This window comes from Onychomys torridus, chromosome 15 (assembly GCF_903995425.1).
Source record: "Onychomys torridus chromosome 15, mOncTor1.1, whole genome shotgun sequence".
NCBI lineage: Eukaryota > Metazoa > Chordata > Mammalia > Rodentia > Cricetidae > Onychomys > Onychomys torridus.
Genome location: NC_050457.1, coordinates 77,697,183 through 77,718,301, shown reverse-complemented (window position 1 = coordinate 77,718,301; position 21,119 = coordinate 77,697,183). Strand labels below are relative to the sequence as shown.

The 21,119-nt window shown below is 48.1% G+C and overlaps 1 protein-coding gene across 1 annotated transcript in view; it reads right to left on the bottom strand.

Annotated features, from left to right (window-relative positions):
- Positions 1 to 21,119, bottom strand: part of Slc9a3 (solute carrier family 9 member A3) — a 42,417-nt gene continuing 21,298 nt past the window's right edge. Inside the window, exons 2-16 of the mRNA XM_036206698.1 lie at positions 14,195 to 14,497; positions 11,986 to 12,146; positions 10,232 to 10,310; positions 9,499 to 9,676; positions 8,307 to 8,527; positions 7,742 to 7,944; positions 7,132 to 7,221; positions 6,981 to 7,051; positions 5,572 to 5,701; positions 3,417 to 3,532; positions 2,735 to 2,864; positions 2,355 to 2,531; positions 2,067 to 2,139; positions 1,263 to 1,370; positions 1 to 870 (exon numbers count right to left, since the gene is read on the bottom strand). Of these exons, the coding sequence (XP_036062591.1) occupies positions 617 to 870; positions 1,263 to 1,370; positions 2,067 to 2,139; positions 2,355 to 2,531; positions 2,735 to 2,864; positions 3,417 to 3,532; positions 5,572 to 5,701; positions 6,981 to 7,051; positions 7,132 to 7,221; positions 7,742 to 7,944; positions 8,307 to 8,527; positions 9,499 to 9,676; positions 10,232 to 10,310; positions 11,986 to 12,146; positions 14,195 to 14,497 (2,294 nt within the window). The 3' untranslated portion in view covers positions 1 to 616. The remainder of the gene's footprint in view (positions 871 to 1,262; positions 1,371 to 2,066; positions 2,140 to 2,354; positions 2,532 to 2,734; positions 2,865 to 3,416; positions 3,533 to 5,571; positions 5,702 to 6,980; positions 7,052 to 7,131; positions 7,222 to 7,741; positions 7,945 to 8,306; positions 8,528 to 9,498; positions 9,677 to 10,231; positions 10,311 to 11,985; positions 12,147 to 14,194; positions 14,498 to 21,119) is intronic.

Sequence of the window (21,119 nt, the reverse complement as noted above, 5' to 3'; positions counted from 1 at the left end):
GGTGGGGGATAGTGCTCAGAGACAGAAACAAGGAGCAGGTGGAAGAGCACTGGGGCCGTGCAAGTTTCCTGACCCTGCTACATCCTTTCAAAACTGGGTTTTCTTAGGAAAGAGCCACTGTTTATGTGTATACCCATGTAAAGTGCTATTAGGCCTGACCAGCAGTGCGGGCCAGAATCTCCAGTTGTGAAGGCATGTGTTTCATTGCATTTCCCACTAGACTAATAAAAAGCTTCTACAAATGTCTACCAGACAGAAAAAAAAAATTTCATTTTCATCTAAAATGAGCATGAGACCTGACCACAGGATACTTCTGTGTTGCCAAGGTTGGCCTCAAACCCTTAGTCCTCCTACCTATCCCTTGTAAATGCTGGGGTTACAGGCATACACCACCACAGCAGGTTTCAAATGTATCTGGCTACTACACATTAGCTAGAGAAGCAAACTCAAATGGGAATCCTCCATCAGTCTCCTAAGAAATACACAGCTGGACAGATGGCTAAGACAGGGTCTACAGAGTGAAGAAAGCTGCTGAAAAGTCTGAAGAAGTGCAGGTCCAGGAGAGAGGCCTAAAGGCAATAGCTGGGAAGAAAGCAGCATTAGAGGAAGAAGCCAGTTACATGTGTGTGGACTCAGGGGAAGTGGGTTGGAGCTGTTCCTCAGGGCCATCGGCCAGCAGGAAGGAATCCACTGATTTGTTGCTGAGGCGGAATGGTGTCAGACGGCGGAAGTTGCTGGGAGAGTTGGGAATCTGGACACGGGCCCTCTGGGAGGGCACCACAGTCTCCCCAGGAGACAGCCAAGGTGGCACCCTGGATAGGATGCTTGGGTCCAGGTCCTCATCAGGGGAGAACACAGGATTATCAATTCCTAAGAGAAAGGGCAGGTGGTCAACCTTTAAGAACTACCCCCAGGGGCAGAAGGAGGCTGGGTGGATAGGCTCTGTACTGGGTGACTATGTCAATTCTTCTTGTGGCTACCACCTTCAGGGTAACCTGGATGGTCAGACTTAGACACTTAACCCTCATCCCATACCTTTCTCTACATTTGAGACCCATACAGTCTAGACAAGTTGGGCAACATCTCTCCTCTCAGAGCTGGCCTATTCTTCCAGATAACTTGCCATCTGCTCTGGGCAGACATCTAGGTGAGGAGGTGACACCTCCTAGACCTATAGTAAGCCTCCCAGGCCTATGGTTTCTCCTTCAGTGACTCACTTGGGGCATCAGGGACATCTCTCCCACTGGCCTCTCCTATCTTACCTGCTCCAGAGTCAGAAGTTACATCCTTGGTGACATTGGCCAGAAACTCGATGCCCCCACTGGTCTCTTCATAGTTGGTGGCCTCCTCAGGCTCTGAAAGTTCCAAATCTGAATAGCAGAGGGAAAAAATACTTTGGGTAAGGATAACTCAAGTTTTTTATGGATGGTGGTACCCCCCCCCCCCACATTCCCCACTGCCACACACACAGGTGGTTTTTCACAGCACCTGGCCAGCCCAGTGTCCAAGTGGCTGGGGTCAGCTGTACAAAGGCCTGAGCCACTTCTATGGCACTTCCTTTTGTGACCCCAACCATACATGGTCTTTGGGAAGGTCTATTAGAGAGGAGGGGCTAGGACCTCAAGGTCTATAATGAAAAGGATGGAGAAAGGCCACTTTTAAAGAAGATTACATGTGTGCGTGCACGTGTTTGTGTGTGTGTGTGTGTGTGTGTGTGTGTGTGTGTGTGTGTGTGTTGAGTGACCATGGAAGCCAAAAGAGGTTATTAGATTCCCTGGAGCTGGAGCCACAGATGGCTTAAGCTGCCTTATGTGGGTGCTAGGCACTGAACTTGGGTGCTCTGGAAGAACAGTAACCACTCTTAACCATTAAGCTATCTCTCCATCTCATAGAGGGAGTGTTTCTCTATGGTACAGGAGGGTCAGAGAAGAGCACTAAGAGTGTCTGGCCTAGTTGCACCCCCACAAGGGATGCATGGAGGCCCAGGGTCAGAATCCCTGGGTACAGCCACTGGTAGAGGCTGGAGTCCCTCCTGAATGAAGTACATGCAGAGAAGCAGGTCTTACCTTTCTCCTTGATGATGAAGTTGTGTGCCAGGTTCTCCATAGGCAGCTTCCCATTAGGAATGCTGCTGTTCCTCTGTGGACAAGTATGAGCTCTTACAGATGTACCAACAACCAGACCCCTAACTTGCTGGGACTTTGTCTTCTGTCCTAGATTCCCAAGGATTTCTACTCTGCTGTTCACCTGGCAGTTTGCAGGGCCAGCAGGACCACAGAGAGTTCCCTGACCCTTCCCAGTATCCAGAAACCCACCCAACAACCACTGCCCCCACTGCCCCCACCATCCCTCACCCGCTTCTGTGCACGCTCCCTCTTGTACAGCTTGGCTCCCTTCTTGTTCTGGTTGATGCCTAGTTTCGCTGACTTAAAGGACTCCAGACGCTTCTTCATGGTCCTGTGAAAGATTTCCTTGTCCTGCTTTTCATCCTCATTGGGTGTTAGCTCATGCCGACTATAGAGATGCTTGTACTGTGGGAGCAACTGGCAGTCAGTTGGGCCTATATGGCCCAGGTGGGTCACAAAGTCTCCAGCTCAGCCCTGTAGACCCCTTGTCTGAGAAGGAGGCAGACATTGCTCTAGGTGTGGTACTGGGTTCCACCAGCCACAGCACATGAATGACAAAGGCTTACCCTGTGGGATAGGAGGGCTGTGGTTCATCCCCTGGTACTCACCTCCTGCCGAGGCTTATACAAGTACTGTTGCAGTGTGTGGTGGGTGACCATGTCCTCAGTGTCACGGATGCTTCTCCGCCTCTGTTCCAAGGACTGCATATCCAGGCACACAGTACTGACATTCTCCCTCCTGCATGGACCAACATCAAACCCAGGGGAATAGCTACACAGAGGTCTCCTGCCATTGCCTAGATACCTGGTAGTCCTTTCCCACACTGCTCAGATGGTCTCCCAGAATGCCTTCTAGACTTCTGTTAGGTTGAACCCCATCACCACCAGTTCCCTTCCACAGCCCAACTATGAGTGCTGAGGCCCACAGTCTCTCCTGAGCACTAGAGAGTTAGAACAGCCACCATCATAAGAACTGGCCATCAGCTGCCCAGGGGCAAAGGGCATGAAATGCTGGACCAGATCAGTCATCTGCTGATATCCCTTCTTGCCCTTCTCCTCTCTAATATAAGTGCACCACAAACACAGTCCTGCTGACTGCTGAATAAAGGTTTGCTCCCACAGATGAGGATGCAGGCATCTTTCTGTACCTGTCTACTACCCTGGTCCATTCACACTCTCCTGACTCAGTTGCCTTAGGACCTGCAGAAGGAGCTAGTAGGCTTAAGAGTCATGAGAGAGATACTTTCAAGGAGTACCCTTTCCCAGAGAAGTTTATAAACTGGTCACATACAAGAGATAGGAGACAGATGCCTCCACAGTAGATGGGCGGGGTGTGCTGAAGTCCACATTGACCATATTGTCCGTACTTGGGGATCGAATGAAGGCCAGGGATCCACGGCGCTCTCCCTACAAGGAGGACATAGACTCATTAGTACTCAGGTATGATCCTTGGGCAGCACCTGCCACATAGAAGTCAAAAGATCCTGTCACTCAAGGGCCTGTGGGCTCTGGGAGACAGAGATGGACCCTGTCCACTGTCAAGGGACACCTCACAGCTCAGCAAGGGCCAAGATGCAGAGTAGGAGCCAGGATTAGGTTCATGTAGAGGTCATCAGAGCATCACTTCCGAGGAGCAGAGCCTTAGAGTTGAGCAGACAAAATGGTAGGTAGAAACAGAATCTCTTAAAGGACAAGTCTAGGGTGTACCACCCACACTTGAAGGTTGGGGAGAGATAGTTTTTTTTTCCCACCAGAGCCACCAAACCACAGGCCTTAATTTGGATGTAAGTCAAAACCACACAGAACAGAGATGGATAGGAAGCAGAATTACTGGAGGATAGAGAAGCTGAATCCACAGAGTGAGCTGCTTCTGAGGGTCTCATACAACAGTACACTATGGCCTCAGGTAGAGTCCCTAGGGGACAGCTTGTGCCAGGGTTAGAAGGGTGTTGGCCTGTCAGGTGTGTTCCACCCTTAACCATGTCAAGACATCATTGCAGTTTACAGTTTGTGAGGTGCTCCCTTGGGAGCCCTTTGAAGAGGGTGGGATTGTGTGGATATTCTGGTGACAGGAAACACTTGGGACTTGGCTTGAACTGCCTACCCCAGGGTATCTGATTTATCACTGGTATGGGCTGGAGCTTTTGGGGCTTTTTCTTCCAAACCCACTGTTCTTTGTATTCTTTTTTGCTACTCATAGTAGTCAGGTATGGACAGTCATCTCTCCCATGTCATTGATGATGCCAGGCACTCCCCCACCCCAAGGGGATATCAGGAAAGAATTCAGGTGACCCTTGGCGCAGAGACTTAGAGCTGAAATGGTGATGGGGTTCCTGGACAAATGATCAAGGTATGGAGACAAGGATCACAGGACTGATATAGACAAACCACCCTCGTAGGATTTGGAGCCATCTCTCTCAACAGTGATGGAAATGATGGCACAAAGCTCAAGACATTCTGGCTGGTGCAGTGGGGAACAGGAGTGAGGCTCAGGGCCCTGACTAGTGTGGAGTCAGAGCTAAAGAGCCTCTTGGAGACTGAAAGTGACAAGTGAATGCTGCCAGAGACCTCAGCCCACCCTTTCATTCTTATCCTCCATCCATGTCATGGTGCCAAGGTCACCCAGGGTCATAAAAGGTTGGAATTCTTTGTAAGTTCTGACTGAGACTGGAGGCATCTTGAATTGAACACCACAATATTACTTGGTTGGCAATGGCCATGGCGTCATATGGTGCCTTGTTGGACCTATGTTTATCGATGAAGGATGCCATGGGGCCCATACAGGGGTGGGTGGGTCATGAATGCACTAGCCACAAGATAGTCATATGTATGTTATTGGAGGAGTTAATATGAATGCATAATGTTTGTCTGTTATATCTATGTATACACATGTGTTCATAAGTACACATGTATGTATGTATGAGTGCACATGTACCTGGGTATGTGTGTGTTCATATATGTTTTATGTGAGCATTCCTATAGATTTGGGTATGTATATATCAGCCATGTGTATGCACATGTAAGGCTGCTTCTTAAGGTTGTCAGCCAGTAGGAAGTGTCAACCAACTTGTTGCTGAGAACAGCATACATGTGTGAATGGGTAGAGGACCTGGGCTCATTACTCTCTATTTCCCAACCTTTTCCATTCTTTTTAGGGAAAATCCAGGCATTCACACTCCTCTAGAGCCTGGTCACCATGCTCAGTTCCATCAAAACCACAGTATCTAGTCACTGTGCCTGTGCCTCTGATTCCTGAGTGAAGGGCACTCTGACATGCCCTGTTCCCAGAGTACAACTCCAAGCCTCACATCAGCTTTTGCAGTGAGCCATCCAAGCACAGAGCACAAGGGTCACTCACCACTGCCCTCCGCCCATGCCCTAGACCACATGTACGTCTTACATTAGCTCTCAACTTTAGCAAAGGGACAAATGTGATATTTTAGTACCTCAGCCACATAGCTAATAGCATCCTTCAAATTCAGCTCATGGAAAACGTTCAGAATCCGATCTCGAGATTTTTGAGCCGATCTTCTCATGAGGACTTTGCTGAGGAACTTCCTATCAAAATTGGACCACCTGGAGGACAAAAGATTGCATCAGAACTGGGAGTCTGGGGCTGCTTGCCCCACAGGGACAAGAACAAGGTCAGAACAGGCAAATATCTGCCAGAGCGAGGCCCAACATAGGACCATTCTTTTTCTCCTGGGTTTTATTTATTGTAACAATTTGAAAGTGAGTTTTAAAGTGAAAGGTTGTCATGTCACCTCAGGTCTCACTCTTTGCTTTCTCCCATTTGACAGTAGCTGGCAGTGGGACTAAATGCCATTTTCAAGTAACACAATGATCAGGGTTCCAAGTGGCCACCTGACCCTCCAGGTGCTATGAGGACTGGACCAAGATTAAGACAACAGCAACCATAGTTCCTGGCACATCGCTATCTAGGGTGCATTACTCAACTTAACTCTGCAGCCTCACATGGACTCTAGGTAATTATCTCAAAACAGGTATTAACAAGTGTCAATTAAATGCTTTTAGTCATATAGTTGTGTGGGTTTTTTTGTTTTGTTTTGTTTGGTTTTGTTTTGTTTTGGTTTGGTTTGGTTTTTTGTTTGTTTGTTTGTTTTTTCAAGACAGGGCTTCTCTGTAGCTTTGGAGGCTGTCCTGGAACTCGCTTTGTAGACCAGGCTGGCCTCGAACTCAGAGATCCACCTGCCTCTGCCTCCCGAGTGCTGGGATTACAGCCGTGCACCACCACCTCCCAGCTTAGTCATATAGTTTTAAGGACCACTTTATGTTGTAGTAAAATATAAATGAGTGATTTCTATTTCATAACCAAGGTAATTTTAAGTATCAATAAACACACCTTTCCTCTGTGAATGAGATAGGGAGGTGATTTATTTTCCTGATTTTTAATACCTACATTATTTAAGTTTAGCATTAATTGGTCAGTAAAAGAGTATCTCTATGCCTGGGAAGATCATCGGGAATAAGATTCAAGTCCCTGAATTGGTGGCTGCTCTGTCCTCTCAGATAGTATTAACTTTGTTTTCACCTGCTCACACCCACTAGTCTAGTGCACACTTAAGCCTTAACCTGGGAATGGGGACCTGAGAAGGTGTCCATATGTTGTTCTCTGTTCATTCTTCTCCCCAACTTAAACACTTCAGGACCAGCCTACAACCCAGTCTGTCTCTGGCTCTTTTTAATGGAGAGATCCTCCAGAAATGATGTCTTGTGGCTCTTGAATTGTGGCTTCCAGTGTTTCTAGTGGCCCTGTCTGCACGCGTGGGTCTCAGCATTCTATGTTTGAGGAGTCACTGGTAAAAGATGGAATGTTACAGCTTAGGCTACTTACTTATCTCTGAGATAATTGTGTCCAATTTGTCCTGAGATGTCCTCAATGGCTGAGAGGATGTGGTCGAAAGCCTTTCAGAGGAAAGAAACCCAGTTGGCCATCCATCCTCACCCCAGCCTGCCCAGGCTGTGCTCTTCCACCCTCTCCTTACCCGGCCATGGAGCTTCTCATTGAGCTTTGGCTCACGCTGCTCACTCCTCTTCACCTTCAGCCACTGCACCAGGGGCTTGATGGTCAGGCCCTGAAAGACAGCCTCACTGATTCTGGTGCCAGGCAGGATCCCCATACCCGTCCCCAGGGCCCTCTCAGCCCAAACCAGACAGACATTAGATCTCGTCTCCCATTGTAGACAGTACAGGGACCTGTGTGAATCCATTGGCTCTGCCCTACAAACAGGTGCCCCAAAGCCCCTGTTCTGTGGGTGTCCATATGGACACCAGAACCTCCAGCTGTCACTTTGCCCAGCCATATGCAAAGGTGTAGTAGGTGCCTGTTAGGGCCTGACCAATCAGCAGTCAGGAAGTAACTGGGTCTGTTCTCATAAGTCCTGGCCAGAAAATAACACTTTTAGGACAAATTATGCTATGTCCCCTGTGGGGCCACATGAAAACCTACAAAATGCTCCTAATTACTAAAATTACAAAAACCAATTAAAGTATGGAATCTGGAAACAATCAACCTGCAGGGTTGAGGTAGGGCCAGTTGCTTAGGATCAAGGCTTGGGCACCCTGTAGCAATGCCCTGGGCAAACTGAGCCACACCTGAAAGATGACTGTGAAGAAGACCACAATGAGAGTGGTGCTAACAAACAGATTTTTCTCCTTGACTTTTTTCTCATCCAGAAGTACCACCAAGGCATAGGCTACAGCCCCACGCAGGCCACCATAGGACATGACCACCTGGTCAATGGTCTCTAGCTGCACCATGCGGTAACGATTCAGGATCCAGGTCTGCAGAACAACACCTGTAGCGAGAGGTCAGTCAGCTCCATGGCTGCTTTCCCCAGGGCCACACCTCAGGGTTCCCTAAAGCCTTCTGATTCTCTGTCCCTTGGCTGACTGTGAAGGCCTGGGCGATGGGTCTATCTCCAGGGGCACTACTGGCCAGGCTCTCTGTAGGACGAAGCAACAGAGCTGCTCTCACCAGAGCTCCTATCTCCCATTCCTTGATCCTGTCCCTTGGAACCTCACTGGTCCCCATGCTGCACCCTAAGAAATCCTGGTCTTTACAGTGGTTGGACTTGTTACTGGACTGCCCTGGGGCCCTCAAATCTGTTATCTAAACTAAGGGAGCCTAGACACTACCATGAGTGCCCCTAACCCTCACCAATGGCTCGGTATACAGAAATGAAGAGCAGCGTCAGCAACACAAAAGCCGTGTTCCATGTCCAAATGAGGGGGTCCACAGCTGAGATGCCCAGGAACATGAAGATAATGGTCTCTGCTCCACTGGCCAGCATCTTCATGGTGTAGCGCACAGTGGTGGCCGACTGCTCTGAGATATTGGCTTTCACGTACTTCTGACAGCAGATGCCGCAAAAGGTGATGCTGGAGGAGGGGCAGTGTGAGGTTTTCCTGCCTTTATTCAGGCAGGCTGATGCCTCAGACTAGATGTTTCCAGGCCCAGATCCTGCCATCTCTACTTCCTTTGGTAGCATTATAGGCCTTTGCATCCCAGCAGATGTAATCTCTAACGGACAGTCCTGTGTTGTGTGAATCCTGTTCTTCCTGAGATCAATGCCCTGAGCTGGGTCTGCCTAGCTGCTCTCATGCTCTAAGACTAGATGTGGAGTTTCTCAACAGCCTTCAAGCCTTTCGGGCCTGTTGGTAACTGATTGGTAACCAGGTCATATTAGCCTTTGGAGAAGCTTGGGGCCAACTTTGGGGTCAGGAGGCTTCTGCCTGAGTGTGAGGCTGCATGCCAGCAGAGGCTCCGATGGAGTTTCTGGACAGATCATTCTTGAATCACAAGCCACAGTCCACACCTACCCCATCCTCTCAGTAGGCACCTGTCTAGCCAAGGACAATTCTGAGGACTTATCAACTTGTTATTTAAAAAAAAAATTAGAACCATGCGTGGTGGCACATGCTTTTAATCCTAGCACTCAGGAGGCAGAGGTAGATCTCTGTGAATTTAAGGCCAGTCTTAAACTACAGAGCTAGTTCCAGGACAGCCAAAGCTGTACAAAGAAACCCTGTCTCAAAAGAACAAAAAACAAAAATTAAATTGACTTCTTTGCCCCTGCCAATGACTTTTACCCAACTATAAAAGCCATGGAAGTGGAAGCTACACAATGATCTTGAAATTCATGTTCCAAGGAAGAGATAGTAGGCAGGGACCAGGCTCACTCCCACCACCCCTTCACCAGGATGATGGCAAGGAACCCAATATACCCTTTGCTCACAGTGGCACCTTCTGCCAGTGTTTGAGTGCAGGGGATCTCTGGCACACCACCAACTAGAAAGCCACATACCCAGCCCAGCCAACAGCAGAAGGTTATTCCTTGAGGGGGACTTACGCCAGGATGGCTGACAAGGACAGCATCTCGGAGGTCAGATAGGACAGGTAGGAAATTACAAAGACGAAGCCAGGCTCGATGATACGCACATGCTTGGTGAAGCGAGTCACCAAGGACAGCAGGAAGGCGAAGATAACACCCACCAGAGTCCCCCCTAGGCTCACCACGAAGAAGGACACTGTGAGAGAAAGGAATGAATGGTCCTTTGTGGCTGGTGACCTGAGTGAGGCTTACCAGGTTGGCTGGTCATTCCTCATGGAGGGCTCCTGGTAACTGCTCACAGCAATGCTGAAAGTTTAGGAAAGAAGACAACTTTGCTCTCTATGGGGAGAGTATCTGCTCTCCAAGTTTAGTGCAGGAGGCAGAGGGCAGAGGCATGGTATACAAGAGACAGGATACCATGGTAGGGGGATTGCCTTGACATCTCTAGAGACTTGGGTCAGTAACAAGGTCTGAACCCTGTGTCCTTATACACTGTCCATCTGTCCTTGCCTAGGGAGACCTGAATTGACTGTCCATAGCCCTTCTAACCCTAACTCCCAGGACCGTCTTCCAGTAGTGTTTATGTGGTGTTCTGGGACAGGAACCCAGCCTGGTAAGTAACCAGAACATAGGCCAGAAACCCCAGGATAGCAGAAGCCTTAGGGATTCTATTCTGGAGAGGAAACAAGCCTCTGTACTCTTTGGCCACTAGATTTGAGACAGGCCAGGCAGGAACCCTCCCAATACATACCTATGCCTTTCACACAATCCACGCCAGTCACCTTGTCACCACCCAGCGTCACAAAAGACTCAAAAACATTGTACAAGACCTAAGGGTACAGAAGACAGGAACACATCTGGTCAGCCCTGCATCCGCACTGATCCCTCCCTATCCAGTGCCCCCTCTTTTCTGGATTTGGGCCCCAGAGTTGACAACTGAAATAGCTAAAAACACTTGTAAAGCCAGCACAAAGTGACAACAAGAAAGGATCAGAGGATCCAGCAAGTGGGATGTGCAGACAGGCCAGATCCAAGGAAACAGGCCCAATCTCTGACTCTTGTTCTGTGCTCTTGCAGATGTGTTCAAGGAACATTGAGGCAGCTGTGGAGACTGTTTAGGCACAGCCATGATGGGCACTGAGTCTCAGCAAGCCCTCTGTGGGGGCTGTGCTCATTTATGAGGATGAAGGTAGGCAAGGCATGAACCGTGAGGGCAGAAGTAACCCTTGGTCCACAGGAGGCACTGAGGCCACTGTGGCTCAGGAAGGCTGAAAGCTATTTTCTGAGTTTCAGACTAGGTCTCAAATAGGCCATTGGAGCCTCCTGCACACACAGAAATGTGATACAGTGCACCCTGAAGTTCTCCTACACTCCAGGGGAGCATAAGACATGGGGAATTTCTTAGGAACTACAGGCAATTTCAGAGGGCAGAAGAAACCAAACACACTTCCTTGGGTGTCAGCTAAGTGCTTGGGCCCATTCTTACCAGTTAATCCCTCATCCCCTCCCACAGACCTGTAGTCCATCTGGGGACAGGTAGGGCTGCACCAACGCAGCAGCAGTGGTCATGTTTCATGAACATACTTCTCGTTGCCAGCATAAACACAACCTCATCTTTGTGGAGACCTTATGCTTTTTTAAGTGGAGACTCCACTGCATGGGTCTGAGAAGCCCCAGATGCCATCAGGGGAATCTTGACTCACTGGGGGAGCTGAATGTGTTTCCTCCTTGAGTCCTGACCACAAGACCTCAGAATGCAGCTGTTTGATAAGAAGTCTTCAAAGAGATAGCTAAGGTTAAATGAGGTTAATAGAGTAGATATTGGTGTATAAGAAGAATGCAGGACACACACACACACACACACACACACACACAAGATGACCATGTAAGAACACAGAGAAGACAGCATCTGTAGGCCAAGGAGGCTCCCAGAGCCAGCTGCCATGCTTGGTTCTCAGCCTCCAGCCTTCAGCATGGAGACAATAAATTCTCACTATTTAAGCCCCAGGCTTCTCTAGTATTTTTTTATGGTGGGCCCAACAGATTAATGGAGTTCCTATAAGATTTTGTTGTTTGTTTATTCATCTGTTTCTTAGGAAATAGTGTGTAGTAGCAAGTGTGGGTCCAACGTTATAGATCTCCACTCTGGGGGAGGTAGATATGGGGATTTCAACAGGGCAGCATTACCTCCAAAGGCATGGGTGGGCTTAAGACTGTAAAAGAGAAATTGGATGGAGCTGAGTTAGGGAGCCAGAATAAGGTCAGAGCCCACCCCCTCTCATACCCCAGTGCTGCTGTACCAGTGAGAAGGGACAGATGAAGGACACACCATGCAAGGGTTGGACATCCTAGGTTGCAAACATGGCAGACCATGTATAGATAGTGACGCTCTTACTAGCTTATCTATCTGAGGCATATTGGTAATGCCCACTTGTCAGGGTATTCTAGAACCTCCAAGCAAGTGAAATGTTCTGAAGCTACCCCAGGGACCCCGCCATCACTCACCACAGTCACTGCATCATTCAGCAGTGACTCTCCAAAAACAATGATGAAAAGAACTTCATTGACATGGACTTCCTCGAACACAGCCAACACAGCCACTGGGTCCACAGCGGCAATGAGACTACCAAAAAGCAGGAAATCCAGTAGTCCAATCTTCAGCTCACCTGCAAGAGATGTGGACCATGGGACAAGGGCTAGCCACCTGGCTCCCTCTGTCCAAATCCCACATCTACCAGGACCCTCGGAGATCAGAGACATCAGGAATAAAGGTTTGGCACAACTCTTCCCAGGAACACCCAGTGGCAGAGAGAATCTCAGAGACTGCTGCTCACAGCCGGACACCTCAATGTGTAAAGCTGCACAGTTCCCCATGTAGTATTCACTTTCTTTTTTGAGCTTGAGCAGAACTTGCCATGCCTTGGGGCCAAGGAATGAACCTTGGGAAGTAAGTGCCCCAGGTATCCAGTATGCCCCAGAAAAGAGTAGAGGATACAGGACAGAGTGATGTCTGTAGTGACTTGAGCCCCATATGTCTATGATTACTAAACTCTGCTTCCTTCAGCTAGGACCAGAGCCTTCTGGAGTTTCCATTTAGAAATGGACCACACACTTGACTGCCACACTATATATGCCCTGACCAGCTTTTCAGAGCAAACTAGCTTCTGGGCCAGCCTTGAAATACCTTTGCAGGCCTGGCCTCTTGTTCTAGAATCTTGACTGAACCAGAGTACATTCCAAACATAAGCTGGATCCCACAGATATACAATCCACTGAATCAGGACTGGCCTCTCTTCCTGGACTGTGTGCCCACATTACCATGTGCCTGGAACTAATGATCTACAAGATAGCTGGCCCAACCTGACTCTCCCAGTAAGGGTGAGTGAGACTGCCCACTGTCTAGGCAAACCTGGGTATTATACCATCAGCCAAAGTCACAGAGGAAAGGAAGCTCATGGGATAAGTATGATCTTTCTGGTCAGCCTTGACCAGCTAGGTCCCAAAGGTGGAACACAGGTCAACATCCTGTGTCTATCATGGGAGTGTCTGTAGGCAGTGATGTACAATACTGGTTATTAAAAGACACTGTGGTATAACAGTTCTTCATGGCTATGAGATAGTAGGAAGGTGGGCCTGGATGTCCCTGAAGATTAAAACGCTCTAGATTTTGGTGACTAGTGTAAGCACATTTGCCAAGGTTCAGTCACCTATTTAAAGGCCTGTGCTTATACCATAAGTCAGTCTGCTAGAGGCTTCTCCATGCACCCCAAAAAACATCACATGCTGGGATCTTGTGGGTGACAAGACTGTCAAAAGAGGGCCAGCATGACCCTGGAAGGGTTGTGGGTATTAGATTCCAGAAGTCCCCATTCTGTATCCCACAATATCCTCCAGGACCAGAGGCAGCCAGCCATCTTAGATGTGTCCCATCACCTTATGACATTACCAATGTGACTAGCAGTGCCCACGCTACAGCAAGATGCCTAGTTCTAGAAGCCAGACAGGTCCTAACCCTTGGGGTATCTAGTGATGCTGGACAGCAGAGACTCAAGGGAGCTCCCTAAAATGATAAGATCTCAAGAAATTGATAGTTCCTAGGTTTACTGCTCCCTGTTTCTCATTGGTCTCTAGGACTTCAAGTGTCTCATTCACCCAGTGAATGTGCCAAAGGGAAAGTCCTGACTCTGAGTCCTCCTGTGACACCTACTCACTTCTGTTCAGGTATCACCTGCTACCTTCCAGCTGGACAAAGATTCAGCACAGAGGGTGGGGGGTTCCCAGGAGGTAACCAAGGCTAAGTGAAGCAATCACTAGCAAATTTGAGCAGAAACAGCACTAAATCACTCAAGACTTTGGGGTGTTCGACTCTGTAATTCACTCATGAGTCTAGAACAGTCCACTTTCATCTCTGCTGGTTTACACCACTCTGCCAACTATGACAGGAGTAAGAGCAGCTGCCTACCTACCCACTCTGCTGGGCTGTGTGATCACAAATCTGTTCTGAACATGACACAAAAACTTTAGCTTGCAGATGTCCCAAGGAAGCTAATTATAAACTGAACCTTCTTACAAATACCAGGCTATTTACATAAGTAGTCCCCAGAAACACTGCCCATCATCCTTAGACCCAACCCTTCTACATCTGTGATTTCCATCCTCATGTTGGCTCAGCAGAGTAACTTAAGCTCACCCAGAGGGCAATATATAGACTTACCCATTATGCCACTGAGGAAGACACCATAGAGGGACAATCCTGTGGTGGCTGCATTCCATATAGTGCCAATGACAGCATATAGCAGAATGGTGCCCAGGTTACCAAAGAAGAGTCGATTGGGCATGAAGTATCCAGCATCCAACACAATAGGGGGCAGCAGGTAGAAGAAGAAGAGCGTAGGTGTGAGTGTGAAGGAGGCAATATGGTCAGCTGCCCAGACGATGCCGCCTAGCACCAGGCCCAGAACGATGAGCAGAGCACTCTCAGGGACGATACTGGTGACCTTGTGGGATAGGTGAAAGACTGTGGGAAGGAAAGAATGTCAGGAAGATCAGAGCTAATAAGGGACCACAATGGCAAAGAGAAGATCTGGAGACAAAGTCTCCCAGAGGAATGGGAGGGGTCGGAGAGGACACACATACACACACCCCAGCAAGGTATCCATGAGATCAGTGTGGTCACTGGTTTCTTGCAAGCTTGATTATCAGGAAGCCAACTAGTTTCCACCCAGGGTTTTGAAGACCCTTCCTGTAAGAGTTGCTATCCGTGGTTCTCAATCTGTGGGTCACAACCCCCCAAACCATTAGAAAACACAGATATTTACATTGAATTCATAAAGTAGTAAAATTATAGTTATGAAGTAGCAACAACTATAATGTTATGGTTGGGGGTCACCAGCCATAACATGAGGACTGTAAAGGGTTGTAGCATTAGGAAAGCTGAGAACCACGCACTAGATGGACCTCTTCCTTGGTACCTGGGATAATGTAAAGCTTTCTGTCTCCCCAGCCACCCACAGCTGGCACACATAGACAGAGCCAAGGCCAGAGCAATATTGATGATGAGCAGGTCCTTCTGGAGATGAGTTGCTCCCACCCACAGCTGGCACACATAGACAGAGCCAAGGCCAAGAGCTGGATAGAATTCAGGCACACCAAGCCAGGTCTCTCTCTACCTTTTAGAATTTCCATGTTCACACAAGGGTGAAAAAGTTTGTGTACTGGATGACAGAACCTCCCACCCTATGACAGACTCCACAGGTGGAGGCTACATAGCAATTGAGAGGAAGTGACCTAAGTTGGGCAGATGGACATCCCTTGCCCCCCGGTAGGAGCCCCCTCCAATTTGACCTGGCTGTTCCTAAGGTTAAATCTGTTCCTTTGCAGTCACTTTTAGGAGACCCATGCTCCTCATGTCCTCCATTACTCCTTGGGGGTCACAGCCATTTAGGAGTAGCAGCTCCCACAGCAAGGGTCTCCAGAACCCCAGGCAGAAATGAGTTGACTTCCTGATATTCAAGCTTGCGGAAACCTGTGGCCACCCACCTCAAGCCCTTCAGACCCTCAGTCTCTTCAGCCATCATCAACCCTGCTAGAGTTCAACAGGTGCTCTGCCCTGTAAAGAAGCACAGCAATTTCTGTGAATCTTGTGTCTGATTGGACTCAAAGGAAAGGTGATTATAATTCCTATGCTAAGCCTGATTTTAACACAGTTGGAATGCTGACAGTCAAGGCTGCCTCCTTTGGCTTAAGAAATGTTTTGTACAATCAAATTCATTCACCAAAGCTGTTATGTTGATGATATCTCTGAAATCTAAAAAAAAAAAAAAAAAAAAAAAAAAAAAAAAAAAGTGTGTGCTTCCCCCATCCTCCCACTCCCACTCCCCCCCCCCACCTAAAACATCCAAAATCCCTCTCAGGCCAGGAAGTATGGTAATCAACCAGGGTCTGATCTCAGAAAAATCATTTCCTGATTGGTCTGATGATGGTGGGACCTGCAGGATGTTTTTGGACCCACCCTTCTAAACTGGATAGCCTAGACAGGGCTCCCTGGCTGGTTTCTCCACAGATAATTGCAGAGATTGAGGGATTAGGTGGGCCCCTCCACCCATGGGGTGGAGGTTGCTACCGTCCTTAACCTTGATAGTCCTGAAATACATACAAATGATGCCTAAGCCCTTTCCAAGCCTGGAGAGAAGCAAGTGTCAGATCAGGTTGGCACCTCAATATCAACCTTCTAGCCTATCACCAGAAATCACCAACATAACAGAGATTGTGTCACATCATTGGTTCCCACCTGCAGTCACCAGTCCAGACTGAGTTCCAGGGAGGGTCAGGTTTTAGCTGGCACAGACAGATGGGTTGTGCTTTGGGGGTTTGAAAGACTGTCTGCCTGTGCTCTACAGATGCTTTCCGCATCCCAGGTGCACATCTTACCAATTTGAATCAAGTTTTTCTTCTCCCCTGTGAGGAGAAGAAAACTCCCTAATACAAGGTGGAGTTAACTATGGGGCCTATCCTATAACTAAAGGCTTGGCAAGCCCAAAAACATGATATAATTTCCAGACCATGCTGGATGCCTGAGACAAGTATATAAGAGAAGGTACCAGCTCAGAATGAGGGAAGCTGCTGAAGGGGGGTTGCCATGGGACATTTCTTGATTCCTTGGGGTCCTGCCCAGGGTTATCCAGTCTTTGGAGGTACCAGGGCCAGAAGCAGGAAAATATCTGGAAGGTCTGGTGCTGTCTCTACTCCAAGGTGAGGCCATGATGTGGATGAGAAGATCCTAAATATGTGCTGCCCACAGGGAGCTGGGGACAAATATGTGTGGCATCACCATCTGCACACAGAAAGCTTGCATCCTCACTCTGGACCCTATCTATGGCTATGGGCAAGGGCAGCCCAAGAACTCCAGCAAGATTTGACAGCCAGCTTGGGACCCCCAGACACAGCAGGTCCTGAACCATCCTAGGGCTCTGCATTTTTCCACCTAAAGGAGTTGTGTTGAGGAGTTCCTGCGGACCATGGGGTGAGACTGTGATGCCAGAGGAATTCTAAGAACCTATGCCTTGGCATTCTACCTCCCTGAGTCAAGTCTTCCTACTAACTATAAAAGCTGAGCTCTGGGTCCAAAGGCTGTATTCAGAAATGTCTGGAGCCTCTGATTTCCTCAAAGATTGGCAGCAGCTGCTCCATTACCATAGCTCCCCATGTGTTCTGGTTGTGACTCAACTTCTTTTTCAAGGGTGGAAGCCATGCCTTACCTTATCTCTGTCCTCCAATCCCACAAGACCTATGTGTACCAGAAGCTGTGTAGAAGCCACAGAGTCCATATGCATGTCCTGCCTTTCTTCACACCCTGGACTGGCTCCAGTTGGGGGGTCATGTTTCTGCCATGCCCTACTGAGAAAGCTGGTGGCCTGTGCCCTTTGAGTCACTAAAGTGTGAGACTCTTTGATGAGGGGCCATGAAAAGGGACCAGAAAACCTCTGAGCTCTCACCACACCCAAGCTGTGAGGTTTGCCTTCTGCTCAGGACTTTGGTCTTTTCCTACACCCTCTCTCCATAATATAGACCATAATTATCTCACCTCTGTGGAGTTCCCTTTGACAGCTGAGACTAGGGAAGGTACCAGAACCATTCTTATCTCTAGAACAACAAGGCAAGTCTGCCCTTTAGACATTATCAGCTAATCCCTTCTGTGTGGTTGCTGGTCACTGTAAGATCTCAACAACTGGAGTATAGGTAGATGGAAGACAGGCTGGGTTCAGATCACCTGCTCTTCTTTGGAAGTAGGCCCTGAAAAATCCCAGGAAAATGATAACCTCTTCATTTCTCTGAACATCCATCTATGTGTGGTGTAGATGGGATGTATCTCTGTCCTTTGCCATATCTGTGATAGAAGGACCAACTTTTAATATACATTTCCACACATGAAAGAAGCCAGAAGAGTGATGGACTATATGTTCTTAGGTTCTTAGTGTCTCCTTCAAGAGTGCTGCTGCCCCCTGCCTACTTCATAGTCCAACATCTCATTGGGAACTGAACCCTGCTTTCTTTTACCATTTGTGGGTGCTGGCTATCTTTTCATGTTTAAGATACTTCCTGTTCTTGTCTGTAAGCTGTTATTTACAGAATTTGATAGCTTCTTCATTGGGGTACTAATTCTTTTCATAAACTGAACTGTAAAATCCTGATCCCTTCCTTGACTGCCCACAACCATCCTTTTAAGCATGCCCGTGTAGACCTGATGTGTCCTGGTCCTATCCCTACAGGGTTTGCCTTGACGTATTCTGGGTAATCTGTTCCTGGAACTCAAGTGGACATTGCTCCTGGTGCTTCAGGAAGGGTGCAGGCCGGCCTGTTCTGCTTATTTTATTTTCAGTGCCACAAGTTTTCTGTAAAAGACTCATTTCATCCTTAAGAATGACCTGAGGACAGATCTTAACATGAATGCCCCCACTTTCAGCCTGTGGTTTTTATTTCTCCTGTTTCCAGGGAGCTTCCTGAACTCCAGAGCAGGTGTCTTGCTCCATGACCTTTGGTAGTTCTCCATGATCTGGTGGAGTGGAGGTCCTGGCAGTTCCTGTAGTGGTTTGAAACGGAGCAGCAGGCATCCACACCTTGACGGTCCCAGGTTTCCTTCCCTGCTTCCCTCTGATCATTTCCTTTTCACTGAAAGTCTGTCGCCATTCACCATGCAGCTCTGTGAGCTGATTCCTGCTGTTCTCATTCATTTCTCAGCCCTGGTTTTGGTGGGCTCACGCACCATTCTCCAGGCTCTGAAATCACACCCAGGTTATCTTGTCTAGCAATGGATTCTAGGTTCTGGAATCTACACTCTGACACTGGATCTGGTGACTCTGGGGTGTTGTTCATCTTCCCTGGGTCTGGAAACTTTCCTGGTTCCTGGTGTCACTAGTTGCCCCTGAGCAAACTCTGTGCATTGTGTTCCTGCCTGACTTGAACAGCTTTTCTACTGACCCCAGCCACCTTTTCTGGGGCCTGTGTGTTCTTCTGGACTGGATGCCTCCTCTACTCCTTATTCTTCTGTAGCCAGTTTTGCCATGACCATAGGGCAAAATCTCAGAGCTCTGACTCTGGGCCTCAGTGGCCCTGGGCTGGCAATTAATCATCTGCTCTAGGCTGGGATCATCCTCATTCAGTGGTGGAATACCTGGATTGGGGCACATAGGGCCCACTTGTCACAGCCTAGAGCAGCCTAGTCTGTGCTGGCTCTTGTGTGTCCCTATGACTACCTCCTAAGCAGCAATCTACATTGTAATTAGCTACTTAAGCCAGAGGTTCAATTGGCTTTAAGTAGCAATTTGCTGGTAGCTCAACAATTACAGACATAATGAGCATTTTAGAAATTAGTAAGCCAGCTACTGCAGAGCAATCCTACAGTGAGTAGTACCTGCTTCCTGGTGCTGTAAGGGTGAAGATCTGTAGTTGGCCACACAGGTCTGATGTCATTCACATACAGGGAGGGCCTGTATGACTCAAGTATGAGTTATAGTGGGTCTGGACCAGCTTCTTCCAAGGCGCTGGAAACATTTCTGCTGTGGTCTGTTGCCTTAGGGATGACAATGTAGGTTGCAGGTTGCTGGTGAAATGTACACTATACACCAGGCCTTTCTTCCTTCCTGTACCCTCTGCCCACATCACAGATGTATCTACCATTTGGTGCACCCTTACAATCTGAGAAGTAGGTGCTGCTGCCCCTGCATTGTGGCTTTTGAGGAAGCAAGGCAGGAGGAGGACCTGGTAGAGCCTAAGGAGGAGATTTCAGTGGCTCTTCACAATGGTCTTCATCTATGTATGACTGGTCCTTATGTTGCCTAAACACACACACACACACACACACACACACACACACAGAGCCCATCTACCTGCACAGGACAGGAGCTGGGTGGCTGACATGAGGCATGTAGTGTGGCCTTCCATAATGAAATGTTCAAGTCCACTAGGTTGTTAAGGAAAGTGTGGCCTATAGGCTACAAGAGTAGTGCTGGGCTTTACATCCCAAACATACCCAAAGGCTATGAGATAAAAGTTTGGCTCCCAGGATGGTGCTGTTATAGAGCTTATAGAAGGTAGAGATAGGAAGAAGCCTAGATCATGGGAAATCTAGCCTTGAGGGAGTGACAGCTTACTCTCCTTTATTTTTTCCTTTCTTTTTAAAGATTTGTTTTATTTTCATTTATGTGTATATGTGTAACTGCATGTGTTTTTATGTGTGCCACATAGAGACCAGAGGGCACCAAATGCCCTAGAATTGAAATTACAGGAGTTTGCAAGCTACCTGATATGGGTACTGGGAATGGAATTTGAGTCCTCTACAAGAGCAGTAAGTACTGTTAACCCCTAAGCCATTTCTCTACCTGTCTCTTTTGTTTCTTTATGCCCCTAGCCACGAGTTTAGAGGTTTTGCTTGATTGCATAACATGATTCTGTCAAGATGTGTTGCCACGGTTCAAGAGCAATAGGCCAGCCGGGGCCTGGAACCTCCCGAGTCACAAACCTAAATAAGTCATTTATCCTGTTAAGTAGATCATCTCAGGCTTTTGTTATAGTGATAGAAAGCTGACCAGAACAGCAGCAAAGGATGCCTGAGACCCTGAGACAGAAAGAGCAAATACCCTGCTGCATTTGCTGTCCCAGGGACTGACAATGGTCCAGAATCTATCAGAATGGGTTGGGCTCAGTTGTGTAACTGCCAAAGCCAGAACTAAAGCAAGCTTCATAGAAACAAGAGCCAATAACAACAGGCAACAGGAGAGGGTCTCCTTAGAGAACAAATAAAATATTCTAGGAACAAGGAAACCAGAGAGGATAGAGTTGGGCCCTGATCCCCAGTGTCAGCTGAGGATATTCCACTGGGCAGGTGTAATAGAGGGACATCCAAGCCCACGAGTAACTTATTGCCAAGGCTCAGAGTCACAGTTAATTAAGCACAAAATGGTACAGCCATCTGATGGTGACAACAGACAGCAAATGCTTTAGTTATAATTACAAACTCTCTGAAGTGAAAGGTCTAGGCATTCATAGACAGATTCTTTGGGACAAGGCACCAGGAAGAGCAGACACTTCTCAGGGAGACACCAGCTGAACCTGACCCCCTCACACTTTAGCAATGCAGCTGG